Below are 19211 nucleotides of genomic sequence, written 5' to 3'. Positions count from 1 at the left end.
GGGCATGCTGTTGGCAGAGCTGAGAAGACTACTCCAGATGCTAGAAAAGGAGGAGACCTGTGAAGATGCTCTCCAGTGAAGCTCAGATCTATTTAATGTTCACATTCGATTTTACCACGTATGCATTAAAATCATCCTATCAAGTCTGATGTGGTGGAGCCCACCTGAAATCCTAGCACTTGGGAGGCTGAGGCAGGAGGATGGCAAGTTTCATTTCTTGAGAACTTAGACTCTGTCTCAAAATTTAAAACAATTGAAAGGGAGTTTGGAATGCAGTTCGGTGGTAAAGTGCTCCTGTGTTTGATCCGCAATACCATTAAAAAAATCATCTTATCATCAGCCTTTTATTTATTTCTTTATTTGTTTATATATTTATTTATTATTTTTGGGTACCTGGGATCAAACTCAGGACCTTGTGCCTGCAAGGCAGGTGCCGGAAACACTGAGCTAAATCCCTGGCCCAGCCTTTTCTTTTATATTAGCTACCTTGGTGTAGTGAGAGTAATCTATGGTTTCTCCTTCATGTCGTGGAGGGACAGTGATCAATACAGTGGGAAAAACTATGAGCTGGGACTGGAAGCCTGAGTTCTCTCCTAGCCCTGACTTTTATTGGCAGTGTGACACTGGGCAAGTCTGTCCACCTCTTTGGACATCTGCTTTATGTGTACGATGATGTGGCTAGATCAGTAAGATTCCTAACCATTTACTATTCTTCGTTTTTGAGATCTGCAGTTTGACTTGTTGTCCAGATTGGGGGGGGGGCGTGGGTGTGAAGGGCTGTGTTTTTCAAGGATAACTCCCTGGGGCCTGGCACAGTCCCCAGCGTGTAGCGGGGGAACCAAACTGTGGTTGAGTGGTTTGAATGCCAGGGCTCCTCTGAGCACACAGAGCACATGGCACTTCTTAGAACCAAGGAGACATGTGTATGACACTCCTGGTCACTAGGAGTGCAGTTGGGCAGTGTGAGGGTGAGGGGCTTGGGAATTCAGGAGTTGGGCTCCTGGCTGGGAGGAAAGCAGTAGGCAGATATCCTGAAGAGGTGAAAGGTGAAGTCCTGAGGAACTCATGCTTGCCATATAAACTCTTTGGAGAGCCTCTGGGTTCCCTAAATCATCCTCCATGTGCAGGGTTTTCCTTTTGCCTAGAATCTTCTCCCACCCCTACCCAGAAACCTCTATTTAAACCTATTTAAGGGCGGTTTTCTCCACTGTGCCCTCCTGAGGACCTCCTGTGCCCGGCAAGGGGACCTCCTTGGAGCTTTTATAGCCATCAGAACTACTTCAATTCTGGCACATCATGCTATATGATTAGAATGAACCTTTTCCCTGTCCTTTCTTTGAGAACAATGTGGCTTAAATCCAGCTCATCTTGGGTGCCTGGTGTGTGGCACTGTGTCTGGATCAGTCAATGTTGATTGGATGAGAAGCTCTTCAGAAGTGAACCTGGCCAAGTCCTCCTTGGAATGGAAAAGAAGGAGGCTGAGAGGAGTCGGTGGGGGAAACTGAGTCTACATGTGCTCCCTGGATCCAGAGTTGGTTGCTTGCATTAGGAAAGGAGGAAAGACCCCACACAGAGCACCAAGTGGCTGGCTCTGGAGGAGAGAGCGAGCAGCAGGCAGCCAGGCAGCAAGTGGTGGGTGGGACTTCCCCTGAAGAGTTGCGGCATTGGGAAGAGGGGGAGAAAGATTCTTTCATTCAGATTGGGAGAGAGCAGACAGATCCCTTTCCCCTGAGAAGTTCAGCCTGTAGGGGTCGCCTTTCTACAAAAGTACTCTTAAAACACTTATCACCATTATATATCATGTAGACGGTCCCCAGTTACGATTTGACTTACGATTTTCAGCTTTATGATGGTGCAAAACCTGTATACAGCCTGTAGAAACTGTACTTAAAATTTTGAATTTTGATCTTTTCTTGGGCTACTGAGATTCTGTGCAGCCCTCTCATGATTCTGGGTAGCAGCAGTGACCCAAAGCTCCCAGTCAGCTGAGTGATCACGGGGGAAACTGGATGCTCTGTAGTGTACTGCTGCTGAGCTATGATGTTCTGTAGCTTAGGTGTGTTAAATACATTTTTGACTTATGATGTTTTCAATTTATGTTGGGTTTATTTGGATGTGGCCCCATCACAAGTCAGAAAACATCTGTAATTATATACAGGTGTGACAAAAAAATACTCTTAATGTTTACGTTTGTAAAAATTTTCTACAGTAAAAGACACACTGCCACTAATCCCCTTCAAAATACTCCCCCTTGCTTTGAAAACACATCCCATCTTTCTTGCTGCTTTCTGCAGCAGTTCTAGAAGTTCTCTTTCGTTTATTTTAGTTGTGCTGTTGTGGCTGCCTCAATGTTCTGAGTTGATTCATTTGTCTTTCATGGTCATTTTGACTTTGGGGAAGAACCAGAAGTCCCACTATGTCCAGTGAATAAGGTGGATGAGGACACACCCTCATGTTATTATGAGCCTGCCTTTCCATTGGATGGCACTGTGCAGCAGCATTTATCGTATTTTTGATCATACTCTGTGAAGACAGAACTTCTTCAAAAAGTGGCAAGAACAATGGGATATGTGTTCAAAGTGAGGGGGAGGATTTTGAGAGAGATTAATGACAATGCATCTTTTACTGTAATAAATACATTTTTAAAATTTAAATACCCATCATCTATTTTGATCACATCGTATGCTGTTTTAGCCTCTGCCTTCTGCATTAGACTGTGAAGCTCATGGTAAGAATCAAATCTACTTTGCTTTAACTCTGGTACCTGATACCTGGTACCCAGCTCAATCCATAGTGGATGCTCCTGATCTCAGTATCATTTATTGAGGTGCTACTGTGATAGTTTCTTGTTCAGGGTTAGGACATAGCACTGGGCAAGCCAGAAGCCTCACCTAAGACATCAAGGCCATTAACCGCTTTCTCCTCTCTATTTCCCTGTGCCCGTTACCCCTCCCCCGCCTTCTCCTCCCCACCCCTTGTCTCTGCCCGCCCTTCCCCTGGCAGAGCAATGTTCTGTGATGGTGCCCGAGATGCGTGGACTGAGCCCAGGTCGAAGGCTGCCCGAGCCCGCCTTGTGCCCGGCTGCAGGCGGGAGCCCTGAGCCCGGGGCCGCCGGCCGCCGCCGCCACATCCTGGCCCTGCCCGAGGACGAGGCATGGCGACCCCAGCAGTGCGCCCTGCTCGAGGCCGATGCCTCGGACGAGGTGGGCATGCTGCCGGCCTCCCCGCGCGGCACCGTCGCCGGCTTCGACAACTTCTTCCCGGTGCAGGAGGGCGAAGGCCCGGGCTGGGAAGGCGGATCGACCCCCTTCCTCCCGGTGAGCCCCGAGGTCATGAAGCGGCGGCGCGGCGGCCTCATCGAGCAGCGGGACGTGATCAAGGCGCACGAGGCGCACAAGATGCACAGCACCCCGCAGGCCCGGCGCAAGGAGTGGGAGTGAGTACGGCAGGGGTGGGTGGGAAGCCGGGACCCCCGCCCAGGAGGAGCGGGGTGCACTTGTCTCTGCCTCGATGAACCAGGGGCAGATCGAGTGGGGGTGAACTGAGCTTGCCCCCCAGCCCAGATGTTTTACTAAGACCCCAGGGAGAGGGAACTGGGGCCTGTTTCATACTCTGAGGATTTCTGCCAACCACAGAGATGCCATCACCCTGTGCATCGTCACCTCCTCTCCTTCAGGAATTACAGCTAGCCCTACTCTCTGGTGCCGCCCTTGAAGGAATGATCACATTTTGGGGCAAGCCACCCATGGATGAAAGAGATTGACCAAGATGTGGCCACTCATGGCTTTATCTTGGCTCTTTTTGTGGAGGGCAAAAGCTAATGTTTTATCTTAGGACAACTTAATTCATGCCCCTTGAAAATTTAATAAAAATTCCTAGGAGTCACACATTAAAGGAAGATGGTATTTCACTTAATTCTCAGTTGCTCCCGCTTTATGGTCCGTATGATAATTTATTGTCCATGTTTACATGTCCCGTGGTCTGTGTCTTTGTCTCCTCTTGCCTTAGATTATTGAGTTGTTAGGTGTCATCAGTTGCAGAAACTAGTAACAGGGATTTTAAAAATTATTTATTTATTTATTTTAATAGTAGTAGTCATGGTGGAATTTACCTGCTTGGTTTCTGTGGACATTTCTGATGGTGTTAATTGGGGGTGAGTTAGCTGCTCTGTTTCATGTGGATGTTAGTGTTCATTCATTCATTCATTCATTCAGTGAGCCCTAATGTGTGGTGTTCTTCTGATACTCAAAAAGGAATTGAGTACAGCCAGCGTCAATAAACCTCTCTGTTGTTCATCTCTAGGTGTCATTAGAATTAGTATTTAAAACTTTACATAAAGCTCTCTTTATGTGCAGTTTAATGATGTTCGAGGCACCTTACATGTATCAGCTCACATTAGTCCTCACCACAACTAGCAGGTAGGTACGATTGTTATTTACATTTAAACAATGCTGCACAGAGAAGTTAAGTGACTTTTTCATGGTCAATTGATGATAACTGCATTATAATTCTGACTTGATGTTGATTAATGATTTGAACCCTGACAGTCTGGTCCTACTGAATCCAGCCACAAGAACACATGGTCTTTTAATCTGATTTCCGTAGCATTTCTTATCTCGACAACCCTAAGATGTTATGACAAGAGCACTGGTGTGGGGATTGAGAGACATGAGACTAATTCCTAAGGTGACCTAAGCAGTGGTATGGCCTTGAGTAAGTCACTTCATCATGTTTTTGAAAAATGAACAAGAGGAAGGAGATGGCCATTTGCATACTATGTGGCTCTGATGGTTTTTCTTCATACTCAGAAAAGACTTCTCCCTTGAATTTTAGATGCCCTCACTTATTTAGCACCTTCACTTGTATGCCCATAGGCATCTCAAACTTGCCTTGTCAACACCAAAATATTGATTTGCCCAAACCTGCTTCTCCTGCAGTCTCTTCTATCTCAGTAAATAGCATGTACATTCTTTCTCTTGCTGGAGCCAGAACTATTGGAAGCATCCTTATTTTTCACACTGACACCCAATGCTTGCCAATCCCCATTGGCTCCCCTTTCAAAGTTTATCTTCATCTGATCACATTTTACCACTTCTTACACTAGTTCCCTGGTCCAAGACACCTTTTATTTTTATTTTTATCCCATAAACACTTACATGGTCTTTAGTAGATGCTCAGCACTTATCTAGATACTTTCAAAATATTAATTCATTTATCCTCGTAGCAATTGAATGAGGCTGGTACCATTATTATCTCTACTTTTACAGTTGGGACACAGAGAGTTTAAACGCCTTGCCTCGGATCTCCCTTTCCTACTTCTTGCCTGCTGACCATCCAGAGGCACCTCTGACTTCATCTTTCCATCTTTCCTCCCACTCATTCTGCTTCAGCTATGCTGGCCCCTTGTCCTTTCTTGCAGATTCTCAGACTACTTCCACCCCCTACCTTCCACCTTTATGGTTCCCTCTGCCTAGGCTGATTTTCCTGTGTGGCTTCCCCCTCACTACATCTGTGCTTCTGCTTGGAGAGCCCTTCTTGATCATCCTATATAAAATAATATTTCCCCATTGTCACTGTCTTTCCCTTTGCATTTGCTTTATTTTTTAATCATACCTCATATTGTTTCTGTAACACACGTACACACAGGCACACACACTCATTCACTCACTTACACACATATTACACCGGAGTATTAACTTCTGGAAAACAGAAGTTCTTCTGACTTAGGTTCTGTAGATAGGGTCCTCTGGTCCTTTCTCAGGGCATAGACTGGCCACAGAAGGACGTCAGAAAGACTTCTCTGTCAGCCCCCCACCACGGCCCTGTCCACTGCCCGTGCAGCTGAAAATCCACCGCACATACCCCCAGCTTTGCAAACCCTGCCTTCTAGGCACCAAGTCAGGACTCTGGTCATGCATGAAGCAGAAAAGAAGCCAACTGAAGAGTTTTTCTGTATTTTGTTGCCTTTGGCTGCATGAGCCAAATGTGGGCAGGCAAGAGCGAAGAGGGAGGGTAAAAGCCCCAGCGAATGGTCTTTGTTTTCCTACGGAAAGGGGCTAGGTGCTTTCTAAAGATGACTGCTTCATCTGCTATCAAACGAAGCAATTTTCTTGTGCAGAATATTATTTCCCCAAGCACCTATTAAAAGGTTTCCTCAGGCGTGGTGTGTGGGTTATGAGCACCTTTTGGTTAATTCCAAGCGCTTCTTGTGTATAAGGTTTGTAACTTTAGCAAGTGGGCATAAAACCACACTTCACTAATGAAGAACCTTAATAAAATTCCCTCCTGCTTATGAAATGTTTTCCTATATACTCTTTTATCTGGCCCCCATGACAACCCTGTGAACTAGCTATTATTATTCCTAACTTACAGAAGAGGAAAATGAACTCCACAGTTAGAAACGGTGATAGATCAAAACCTATCCTAATAATGACTGCTATCACTGATTGAGCACTGGCTATGCGCTAGGTGTTTTGCATATATTATTTATACTATGGAAATAATGGGTATTATTATAAAGAACAGAAACATTTCATAAGGGACTATTATTACATATAGGCTTGGAAGAAAGAAAATTATGTGTAACTTTAAAATCTGCGTAGGTTGGTAAGACTTACTCTACACAGAGGGAAGAGGTATTGCCATAATCATAGTACTTATCACACTGTATTGTAATTGCCTGTTTACATGTCTGTATCTGCCACTAGACTGTCAGTAGAGAAATCTCTCTGTTCTCTGTCACTTCGCATAGTTTATGGCACATAATAGACATTTAATTTGCAAAATGAAAGCAACAATGACAACAATGTTATTTTACACACTAGGAAACTAAGGGTTAAAGCAGTTAAGTTATTTGCCTGGTATCACAGAGCCAGTGAGGATTCGCACTATGTGCAAGGCACTGATCTGCTTTCATGTCCCCTCTAGTGACCAACACAGCACTAGGCAAATAATAGGATTCCATTTCATACCCAAATTCTTGCAGTGCTACTTGTAAACTTGGGCAGGTTGTCTCCTCTCTGCATCTTTAAAGTGGAGCTGGGATTTGACACCCACACTGTAACTTTCAACCACATTTATTAGACCACAGAGAGTAGTTGGGGTTCCTCCAAGTATTGGTGAGTTCCGGGGTTATTCTGGGCTTCTGCTTTGCATACAGTTTCCCTGGGTGGTGTCAACTAGGCCCGCATATTTACAGGAGACTCCCAAATGCACATTTCCCAGGAACTCTTGTTCTAAAGTCTTACCTGGCATTGCAGCACTATTGTCCAGCATCTAAAACTTAACATGGCTAGAATCGAACTCCTCATCTTTCGATCTGATCTGGGCTCCTCATTTTTTCCTATCTCAGGAAATGGTACCACCATTTATCTAACTGTCCAAGTTAAATATTCTACATAATTGTGTGGGCATCGTCATGCTTGCTTTTGTATGATGACCATGAAATCCTGTCTTATTTGACTTTGGTCAAAAAATATTCAACCTTTCTGAGCTTTATTTTCTTCCTCTGGTAGGTCACAGATGAGTACAGCAACCCTTTTGAATTGTCAGGAAGGATAAGCAACATGTGAAAAGAGTCAATTGTTCAGCTGCTCCTCCCCTAATGTCTGGTTCCTCACCTTTAGGAGCTATCACCACCTACAGCAGGGATCTGAGGAATGCTGAAGCCATGGTGCAGAGGCTGTGGTTAGGGCTGGGGTGTGCTGCATATACCAGTGGGCAGTGGCAGCCTACAGGAGGTTAAATGTGGAAATTCACAGCCCCCCCCCCCACACACACTGATTCCACAGCTATCAGCAATTATTATCATGTAGACCAGTACCTCACAGATAAGGGAGCTGGGGTCCAGAGAAGTCGGCTGAGTGCTGGTGATTTACCTGAACCATTCTTCTGTTTGCAAGGTCATGGACTGGTGGCCCAGGCTTGGGCTACACCAGTCTGTAACTCCCACCCCACATCTGTCTCCTTTGTCCTGATGCTGGATCTGGGAGCAGGGAGGGGGCAGCCAGATTCCGAGGGATGATAACTCAAACACCCAACCAACATTCTCACCAGCATTCACATTGTACTTAGGATTGCCACAAATTCTTCAAGGAAACAAGTATCTCAACCCTGGGGCTTTCTAGCTGAATTTTAAAGGCCATTGGACCAATTCTCATGGTCCTCTTGAAAGGTAGCCAACCCCATGCAGAACAGTGGAGACATCGTTCCACGTGTTGCCACCTGCTGGCAAAGTCAAGCGTCACTTGGTTTACTTCTTAGAATGCTAAAATCTGTGGAAATGCACTACTGGAACGGTGCCCGGGAGAAATTTTTCAGTTGAATAGAAATACTTCCTTGAATAATTTCGTTTTCAAATTCCGTTTAAATGTGTATGCTTGGGATGAGGGAAGAGGTCTCCTGGTCACCCCAATTCCCTCCACTCCCTTCTGTCTTGTTGGAACAGCAGGTTGGCCCAGAGGCCCTTCTTCAATTTGCAACCCAGCCAAGTGCAAGCCTCTTGCTCAAAGATGAGGCACCCTGGGCTTTCAGAACAGTAGTAGAATAGGCTTGCAGAAGCTGGACACATGCCAAGGGGACACAGAAATCATGAGCCTTCAACATGCCGTGGTAGTACTAGCCAGCAACACATTTGAAAACCACCAGCCAAGAAGGGACCTGTAGCATATGCCCTGTGTTCCGGGAATTCTTAACAGAACCAGAGGCTTACAGACTCTGGAGAAATGGGCTCCCTGGGAACTGACACGATTCCAAGGACTCCTAGAGATTTGCTTTTAAAATGCGCTCTCTGGGGAAACTTAGTCACATACTCTTGAATTTTCTTTACTTGTCCTTGGAGGATTCAAGACCATGGCTCCTTTCTAGGACTGATCTCTAGTGACATTTCTTTCCCTACATCCCTTATCAGCCATGAAACTTCACTGCTCTAGAAACTGCCCCTAGACAGCAGGCTAGGGGAACTAACATGGTGTTGTGTCTGAGCAGTGTGGATTTCTAGGCTCACGGTGAGGTTACTCAACATGCAGAAGGAGGGCTCCTCTGTAGGGTGACTGGCCCATATTTTGGGCTTGATGACTCATCTCTCAAGAAACATACACACTGGGAGGCTGAGACAGGAGGATCCCAAGTTCAAGCCCAGCCTGGGCAATTTAGCAAGTTAGCAACCTTATCTCAAAATGAAAAATAAAAAGGGTCTGGAGATGTGACTCAATGCGAAGGCCCCGGGGGGAAACAGAAGTATTGCCACCTTTTCCAGAGCACATGCCAGGAGCTAGGGCTCAGAGGGGTCTGCTGCCCAGTTCTTACCTTCAGAGGCCAAGCCTGAAGAATGGACAGAGGGAGAGTCTGTGAATCTGCAGCCTGTGATGGTCCGGACTATCCCAGGTGTCCCAGGTGTCCCAGGTGCCCCGACCATGTCTGTGCTTACTTTCCTGGCACCGTCAGAGTCTTGCCCCGTTTTGAGGGGGAGGTGAACCCGTGTCCCCCTAACCCCAGGCTGTTTCTGCTCTGTTTTTATGGGCCTTGCCAAAAAGAAGACTCTTCAGCCTTCTGAACAGGTCAAAACCCTGCCCCTCTCCAACCTTTTTGAGGGGGAAGAAAGGGGGGAAGTGGCGCCCTCTAGTGACAGCTGCGCGTTTGGTCACATTTTCCCTCTTTTTCTTGAGAGATTCGTTTTGTTCTTTCATGGTGCCCCTCGGTGGTTGTTTGTATGTATAGCAGCCACAGTCTCCGAAGCTTTCTCAGAATTCTGTTGTCCTGCTAGGAGGGGCGGCACATCAAATCACAGGCCAGAACGCAAAAGCAGGAGGAGGAAAAACCTTGGCAGAGCAGGAAGAGTGCCCAGCTCCGGGATCCCCACCTCAGCCCAGGGCTTGTCCCCAACTTCATCTCCCGAAAGAGCCCACATGGGGCGTGCCTGGATGGAGTCCAGAGACGAGACGAGGTCGTGTTTCTTTGGATGCGAAGGGATGGACGAAGACACCTGTAGAAAAAGAAAGGAAGTGAACACAAAGGAATTTGCTTTGGTCTTTTGGCCGAAAAAAGAAATTAATGAAAACACATAACACACACACACAATAAGGTTGTCACCTACAGTATTTCAGGCACTGTGATAAACACAACCTGTAATAATGTCATCTCACAGGATTCCTCTGATAATGTTCAGGTGAGACAACTGAGGCCTAGCATGTGGCCACCTGTTGTGACCCTTTTGCCCCGGAGTGGCAGCGCCCCCTCTCAGTGCAGAGCGCCCATTCTGCAGATTCCCCCTCAGCCTGGTCCCTCCCCACCTCCACCGGCTTCCTCCTTTTCTCTTCCTCTTTTGGCTTCTTTCACCACCTTTCTTTTTCTCTTCTCTCCAAAGCCCAAAGCCAAGAAGGCTGCAAGGTTGAGGGTGAGTGAGGCTGGGAACCCCTCTTCCCATGTTCGCTTCCACCCTTCCCTCCCCGGCTACCTGGCTTGGGCTTGTGGGGATCAGGTCCAACTTCCCTCCTTCCCTTGGGTCTGATCTCGGCCCCTCCTAGGCTGCCATACACCATGGTGGCGCTTTTCCCCGTGTCTATCCTTAAGCTGGGAAAAGCTTATCCCTTCCTCCTTTCCTCCCTTTTTCTCTTTCTGTCAAGAAAATGTGATTATACCACGCGTAGAGGTCAGCATTTTGCTTTTATTCTTTTACTTAAAAAATAACAGTACATGGTGGCCATCTTTCTTTGACAGTTTCTAGAAAGGTGTCCCTCATGTCTCTTTAAGGCAGCATAGTGTTCTGAGCATGGCTGAACTGCCAGCAGCCCCTGTCAGAGGGAGTTTCTGGTCACTTTGCAATCACCATGGAAGACCTTTGGTGTGTGCTGCTGTGACATGTGGTTCTGTGGATGGAGTCCTAGGAGCGGGTCTGTGCAGGGGACTTTGCCACTCTGTGCCCTCACTCCCTCTGAGGACTGATGCTTCTTCCCCACACCCCCGCTCTGTATCTCAGCCTCAAACTGAAATGTGAACTTTCGAAGTCTGTGTTATCTCCCTGGCCCTGCTGGAGCGGCTGAATGAATTAATAATACACCAGCAGGAAACAGAGAGCTCGAGGCATTAATTGTCAGTCAGTGTGCCTTGGCTCTCCTGGCCGTTAATTAGCATGCTGACAGCTTCGGTTTTATCCAGAGCCAGAGTGAGACTCTGGGGATGCTTGTGGCTCAGCTTGTGGCATCCGGCACAGCACAGAGTGTGGAGCCCTGCGCCTTCCTGGGTGGGTGGGGGTGGGTTTGCTGAATTCAGAAGTTCCTCCAGGAAGCTCTGTGTGCCTCTTGGGGGAGGGAGCAGAAGTGGCCCAGGTCTGGGGCAGTAATGGGGGAATGGGGGTGTTAGTGTCCAGATGGTGCTGATTGCTGGGTGCAATTCTTGGGCCTAGGAGGAGGGTTTGTGCTTCTGGTTCTGCTGTAGGTGAGGGACACTTGCCAGGCTGCTAGGTGTAGTTATCTCGGGAAGGTGCTCTGCCTTCGAAGCACAGGCTCTCCAAATAGGTGATGGCCTGGAAGAATGCCTCTACAAATATTATTCTGTCCCTAGAGTCCTTTGTCATAACACATACACTCCTGGAGGATAACATTAATCTAGCACTGTGCAGTGCCAGGCTCATACAAAGTTGCTTAAGAATTGTTTCTGTAAGGGAAGCTGCCACCAAGAAGCTGTGTGACCTTTACCAAGCTTCTTTACCTCTCTGGGTCTGCTTTTAATATAGATTAGAGGGAGCCCCCATTTCTTGATCTGATGCAGCATGGCCTAATCATTAAGGGCACAAATTGTAGGGCCTGTTTTAGTCCTGGCTCTGCCACCTACAAGCTGGATAGCTTTGGCTAAGCCACTTCCTCTCTCTGGACCTCTCTTCCCTTATCCCTTAATTGCAGTGTGCTAACCATAGTTTGATACCAAGGTGAACACCAGTCTGATGAAGTCATTGTCCCTACATTGTAAACCACTTGACAGATGGACTCCAGATGAAATCTTGTAGTCTGCTGGCTGTGACACACATCTCTTTCCCAACTCCACTCTTCTAACTCTTTTCACTTCCTTTCTTACTTCCCCTTCTTCCCCTTCTTTCCAAGAAGCTATTTTGGGGTCACAAGACCCAAGAGCCACGTCATCTTGGTTCTGATACAGAAGGTCTGGCTTTTCTGCTGGCCCTGGCATGGCTTTGTCAGCCCATCCTCTCTACTTTCCTCCCCAGACACTTTGCTCCAGGCTCTGGTCCTGCACTGTTGTAGGGGTGGTGAGGCTACTGCTGCAGGTGGGCTTCCGGGAAGCAGACTGAGATGAGACTAATGTGCAGGTTTATGAGGGCTGCTCCTGGGATCTTCTTGGGCGAAGGGAACAGAAGGAGAAGGAGCAGGACTAGACTGTGATGCTGTCCCAATAAAGGGCTCAGGAGACCTTATGGCAGGATGGGGCACTGAAGCTCAAATGGTCCCCAACTAGGGCAAAGAAGCCAGGATTTCATGGTTCCTCATTGACCAGCCACTAAAGGCAGACTCCCCCAGGAAGGTGTTCTGACCCTGGTATAGGCGGCCAGCTTCAGCTCCTGGAGGAGGGTTGGCAGCTGTGGTCTGTGTGCACACGGCATTCCCAGCAGTTGGGGACTAGGACATCTCAGCCTTGAGGGGAGATGGGGGACACATTGCAGCATCCACTGCATGGCCTTTGGTGCTGCTGGCCAGGTGGGTGGCATCCCAGCAGCCCCTCAGCCCAGCCTTGTCCCTGCTAGAGGGGTCTCTGCAGCTGCTGCTGCTCCACACTGGGGCATAGGAACCCTTGGGAACATTACCTGTGACTTGGTCCCTATTTTGGGTGCTGCAGCTCTGCCCTGGAGCCTCTCAGTGGAGGGTCTGAGTCTTCTCCCACTTTGGCCAGCAGGGACTGTCTGCCCAGCTCTGCCATCTCAAGGATCCTCTTGAGATATTTCAGACAGCAGTGTCAGTGGTAGCTGAGAAGCCATTAGAATTAGTGTGCCTGGGTCTCTGCTTCAGAGCCTGGACACAACTCTCGGTCCTTCTGGGGCCAAGGACACCGATGTAAGAAGTCCTTAATATCATTATTTCTAGTGCTTCCCATGAGCCTCTTTCCTGTTTTTCCTCAGGCTGTGGCTTTAGAGGAAGAACAACCCTCTACAGTGAGCTGCCCAGTGACCTTGCCTTCCCCCATTCCCAACTTGTATTAATGAACATGGGTGTTTAGACCTTAACCCCTGAAAGGTTCATAATTAGTTAATCTATGTGGAGTTTTGGTACAAGATCTATCTATCTGTCATCTTCCTGTCTATCTATCCATCTGTCCATCCAAAGCTCTTTAAGTGATTATTTGAGAAGCATTGGTCTAGCACTTTATAATAGGCAGGCACCAGGTACTTGCAGAGTCCTATCCAGCTGTGCCAGCTGTGGCAGAGTCCTCCGTCATCTCTCCTGGGACGCAGCAGATCATTTGAGACTGTCTCCTCATCACCTCCACATCTTCTCATCTGGGGGTCGGCTGCTTTTCTGGGTCATTCTGGATATCTGTACGTGTGTAGGGCTCACCAGATCATAATTTGTGTTTGTTAGGCTGAGTCTTGGGGTGATGGTCTAGGGGAGACTTATCTGGATTTGAATTCACTTTGAATTCAATAGTTCTCAGCTGTCTGATCTTTGATAAGTTACTTGCCCCTCCTGTACCCCATTTTCACCATCTATAGGACAATAGGTGCCTTACAATAAGAACATCACAGTTCTATAATATTAATTGACAAAGCATACTCACCCTGGCTAGTTGTTGTGAGTAGCAGAAAAGACTCGGGGAGATTAAGTATCTTGTCCCAAATTACATAGCTGTAGCTAGGGTCAGATTCACATTTCCATTTACCTTACAAACTTTGCTGAAGGTAGACTGTGCCTTTCCATATGACTATAAGTAACGAAACACCCAGGAAGCACAAGGGCCAAAACACCGTTACACAGAAACAAGGCTACTTATATTTATCTTTCCATGGCTTTGGCAGTTGTTAGTTGGACCTGGTGTGTGGTGGCCTTTTCATGGCTTTAGACTCCAATAAGAATCACTGCCAGGAACATACACACACACACACACACACCCATGAACAATTTTTCTTATAATTTATTTTATTGATTTATTTCATGTATATGAAATAGAAAAATGATATTCCAAAGAATTATGCCCCTTGCTCAAAATTTAAATTTTATTTATTATTACTATTGTATAGTACAGGGACTCAAACTCAGGGCCATTATTTTTTAACAGTTAAAAACTTCAGGGGCTGGGGATATAGCCCAGTGGTAGAATACTTGCTGACCATTCACAAATCTTTAGCTTCAATCCTCAGCATTGCAAAAAATAAATGCATAGATAGATAAATAAATTTAAAACAAAAAATTTTAATTCAAATTATGCAAATAAAAAACAAAAGTAAATTAAGCCCTTCTAAAAAGCAAATTTCAAGAACCAAGAGAGTATGTAAAGGTGCATATCTCCAATGATGAATGTCATTATATTGTACACCTAAAATGTACCAATAAAAGGATATACCAAAAAATATATATATAAAGCAAGAAAAACATTAAAAAAAATAAAAAGCAAATTTCAGGAGATTATTGTTGTTTTCCTTAACTAAGGAGTTGAAATTAGGAATTTTTATGTGGCTGTGTGTATGCCATCTTTATGATGCAATTGCTTTCAACCTGTTTTTGTTGACAGTGCTTACCCTCAAAGTCGGGTGAGTAATTTCATCATTTTAAAAGATATTCATAGCTCTCAAAATTTTGCAGGGTTCCCAGGAATTCTTTTGAGATGGCATTGGAATATTATAAGCCAATGAAAACCAGGGATCGACTGAATAGCTAAGCTTGGGGGTTTCATATAGTTAACAGCTGAAGAAAAACAGAGTAGCTCTTAAGTCCTTGATAACTAACCCCAGGACATTAAGAGACATACTAATGGCCCTGGCTGCTTGACCGTTGCCTGACAAAGAGATCTTTTCTACTTTTCCCCTCTGTGCTCTGAGCTACAAGGCAACTCAGCCGTTTTCAGGGCACATGGCTTCCAGGAGGTCTCAGAAGCTGCATTGGGCCTGATTCTTTGGGGCAAGGTTTTTGCCCAGGTCCAAATCTAAGGTTTGAGAAAGTTCCTGTATTTTAAAATAGAGTTTTCTCTTATAACCATTTCATACCATGAGATGGACAGATATGAGAATACATTTGCAGGCTCCTGTATCAAAAGTTATGTTTAACTTTTGAGTACCTGAAGAGCAAATTGAACCTTGTTAAAAGCAAGACATAGTATAGCATTGTTTCTTTATGTTTTACAATGAAAGTGAAACCAAAACAGGTATGCTTAGGCCCCGTGTAATTTTCCACCTTAGCCAGATATAGTATAGAGAATATGTCTCTAGATGAAACAGCAGGAGTTATCATTTTTATCAGTGGGAAACTTCTAGATATCGTTCCATGGTGATGGTTGTGACTGGGCCATACCTGATGATCTATAGAACTCCCCCCCCCCATGCTTATGTTGAAACAATACATAAATGAAAACATTTAAAAAGACAGCTTTCAGGCTGGGGATTTAGCTCAGTGGTTCTGCCACCTGCCTCGCAAGCACTGGGTCCCAAGTTCGATCCCCAGTACCAAAAACAAAAACAAAAAAACAAAAATAAGACAGCTTTCAAAGTAACAGAAAGGACATTGGAAAAAAATTTTAGTTGTTCCAAGTTTACAGAATATCAGATAACAGCATCTTTGAGTTTTTGAAAGGAAAATAAATGTACGTTTAAACGTCCTAGAAGCAAACATGAGAAGTGCCCCTTGAGCGCCAAGATTTCTTCCAGTTCTGACCTTCGGGTCTTCTCAACACAGGTACTAACTTTCTTCTCTGACAGCTGTGCAGCTCTCGAGCCTCCATCTAGGGGGTGCCATCCACCCTAACCTAGAGCTTACCACCCTGCAGGGGTGAGTGAGGGGTCCTTGAAGTGCAACCCACCCATTATCTCTTTCTCCACCTTCAGGCTCTCTCCTGCCTGCGTTTTCCTTATCTGGAACTACGTACCCTGCTGCTTTCCTAGGTGAGGCCTCTTCCAGTGTGTCTGGTCATTGTCTGGCCCCTGAAGAAAGCTTATGTGCAGCTCTCTCTGTTCTGGCTGTTTAATGTTCCCTCTGTTTTGTATCTCATTGCCTTTACAAATGTTCAGCCACTTAAAAATATAATAATGTTGATTTTTCTCTCACATTGCAAAAGGTATGTTCATTGGGAGACAGTTGGAAAACATAGTTGAGTATAAAAAATATAAAAGTCATAATCCACTCTAACCACTGATAACATTTTGGTGTGTTTGTCTTTGGTCTTTTTCTAAGCACTGTATATACATACAAATGTGCTTTTTAAATTTCTTTTTCTTGAGCTCTTACACAATATATAGTGTCCTATTCTGCTTTCTTCACTTTACAATATTAGGTATGGTTTGAAAACCTGATTTATAATGCCTAATGGTTGAAGTTTATGGACAGATTTTGATGCTATTATGCTGCTGTTAAGCTAGGAACTCAGAAAAATGCATTTCCTACGGTATTTCTTATCCTTTGCCAAACCACTCCTGAGCAAACATGAAGAGCAGCAGCCAAATATGAGCTGAGGAACTACCTCATTAATAACAGCCCAGCAGCACCTGGGACCAGCACATGTCCACATTTCCCTGCTCTTTGGTCTGAGTGAGACTTCCTTATCCCCATCCCTGGGGACTCTAAGAAGAGCTAGTCTGTGGGACAGACTTGGACTTGACTAACCTACTTGGTACTGTGGCTTTGGCAAATTACTTACCCTCTCTTGATATTTCTTTATGTGTGAAATGGGGATGATAATAATGCTCATAGGGTTGTTGTGCAGATTAAATAAGATAAACAGATAAAATGTTTATCATAGTTTCTGGAAGATAATAAACGATCCATAGATGTTAGTTTGATCATTCTCCTATTGTTGAACATTTATGTGGGTTTACATATTTCATTATTATAAACTTATTTACTAATCCCCAAATATTTTTTGAGTGCTTAGAATGTGCTAAATCATTTTCTGAATACTGGGAATGACATCGATAACCAGGACTAAACTGGTGTCTGAGTATATGGAGTTTAAATTTGGTAGGGGAGACATGATAAACAACCAAGTAAGTTCAGATAGTGACATTGGCTATAAATCCAATACAACAAGGCTACATACTGAACCAAGGCCGGCAACTTCAGGGAGAGTGACCAGGGAGGACTTCTCTGAATATCTATGTCATCTGCATTTGAGCAGACACTTGAATGAAAGGGGAAGAACTTGAAAAACAAATGAAAGACCCTGAGGTGGGAATGAACTTGGGAAATTGGGTCAGAATCCAGAAGCAGTGAGTGTGAGGGAGAAGGGATGGGAAGTGGGGAGGTTCATCTGCTCATGGAGAGCTTTGGAGGTCAGGGTGAGGAGTGTGGAAACTATTGTAAGGTGTCATGACATGCACTGGAGGGTCCTGCACAGGGAGGAGCACTACATCTGTGGTGTTTGGAGTTGTTCTACTACAGAGTTTTCAGTGGGTACATCTCTTTCCAACTGCATTCATTGACATCACCTTGGTAATTTGAAATCAACTGTGGTGAGACTATTTATACCACAGAGATTCATAGCAGATGTTATGAATCAGGGCTTTCTTCTCTCAGAGAGCCAGTTGTTCAACATTTGTCAGCACACCACTGGAACAAACTGATCTGGGTTTTAAAAACATCGCTTTATCTCTGTAGAGAATGAGTTATGGAGAGTTGATGTGCATTTTGAGAATTTCTGTAAGATAAATTACTGGAAATGAGATTACTGCATAAACTTGTCTAATTGCTCCCCCTACTGAAAAATTTCACCAATTTTTCCACTGATAGCAAAATATCATTCCCCTGTACTCTTGATAACACCTAGCATTAGCTTCCTCTTCCCAAAGGAAAAAATAACTTTGTTAGAAGAAAAATGATATCTCATTTGATTACATGTTTCCTGTTAAGGTTTTTTTCTAGACATAGTATTTTTTATTATGAACAAGATACTTTTTCTGACTTTATTGCTATTGCTGGCATATAGGCAGCGTATTTTTTTTTTTTTGTACACCATGTTCAACATTTGTCTTGGTATCCTATTGAGAGCTAAACTCCAAGGGTCTGTAAAGTTCTACCCAAGCTGGCGTTACCTTGCTCCTCCAGCTTCACCGTCCACATTTGATCTGACCTCTCTAGAAACTAACATCTCAGCTGGGCACGGGCGGCTTTCTCTCACTGCTCCCAAACTCTCCCCTCCTGTTGTAGCACTTTGTGTACTCTGTCCCTTCTGTCTAGAATTTTACATTCTATTTACTATGTAGCTGACTTCTTTTTGCTCTTCAGGTCTGGACTCACATCTTCTCTACTCATAGATGACTTTCCTGACTGTTCTATTAATGTGAAATCACTTTCTTGAACCATAGGTACTTATTTATGCCTAGGACAGTTCACATTGTTGTCTCTTAACAAATGTTATTATGTATCTCATTTGAATTCTCAATTGATTGTATTATGGTCAAAGGAGTCCTTTTAATTGGAATGTTTAATGTTAGCTTATTGCAGCTTAATGATATTTCTGGGGTTAAGGTATCTGAAGTCCAAAAAAGAGTTCAGTGATTGATAACCAAATATTGTACAATAGCATAGTATTATTACAAAATGATGGGCCGGGAATTTAGCTCAGTGGTTCTGCTGCCTGCCTCGCAAGTGCAAGGTCCTGAGTTGATTTCCGGTATCAAAAAACAAAACAAAACAAAATGTTATGTAATAAAATGTGACTTCAAAACGTGTGTTACCCAAGTGAAGTGATAGCTTGTGGTTGGGGAAAAATATTTACAAATCTTATATCTGATGAGGAACTCAAACAAACAATTCAATAACAAAAAACCAAATAACTCTACCAAAATAGACATTTCTTAAAAGAAGATCATAAATGATCAACAGATTTATAAACCATGCTAAACATTGGTAACTATTAGGAAATGCAAGTTAAAACCACAGGTCACCTCGCACCTGGTAGAATGGCTGTTATAAAAAAGACAAAAGGGGGCCGGGGATTTAGCTCAGTGGTTCTGGCGCCTGCCTCACAAGCGCAAGGTCCCGGGTTTGATCCCTGGTACAAAAAAA

The 19211-nt window shown here is 44.8% G+C and overlaps 1 protein-coding gene across 9 annotated transcripts in view; it reads left to right on the top strand.

Moving 5' to 3' along the window:
* Positions 1-19211, top strand: part of Cacna1e (calcium voltage-gated channel subunit alpha1 E) — a 485327-nt gene that overhangs the window by 109840 nt on the left and 356276 nt on the right. For all 9 annotated transcript variants that reach the window (XM_087194394.1, XM_087194393.1, XM_087194398.1 and 6 more), the window contains exon 2: positions 3004-3436. In XM_087194394.1, coding sequence (XP_087050520.1) covers positions 3004-3436 — 433 coding nt within the window. The remainder of the gene's footprint in view (positions 1-3003; positions 3437-19211) is intronic.

Source organism: Heterocephalus glaber, unplaced genomic scaffold (assembly GCF_053883595.1).
Source record: "Heterocephalus glaber isolate CG9 unplaced genomic scaffold, H.glaber_assembly_v1.0 deba00001600, whole genome shotgun sequence".
Taxonomy (NCBI): domain Eukaryota; kingdom Metazoa; phylum Chordata; class Mammalia; order Rodentia; family Bathyergidae; genus Heterocephalus; species Heterocephalus glaber.
This window is presented reverse-complemented; position numbering and strand designations above follow the sequence as displayed.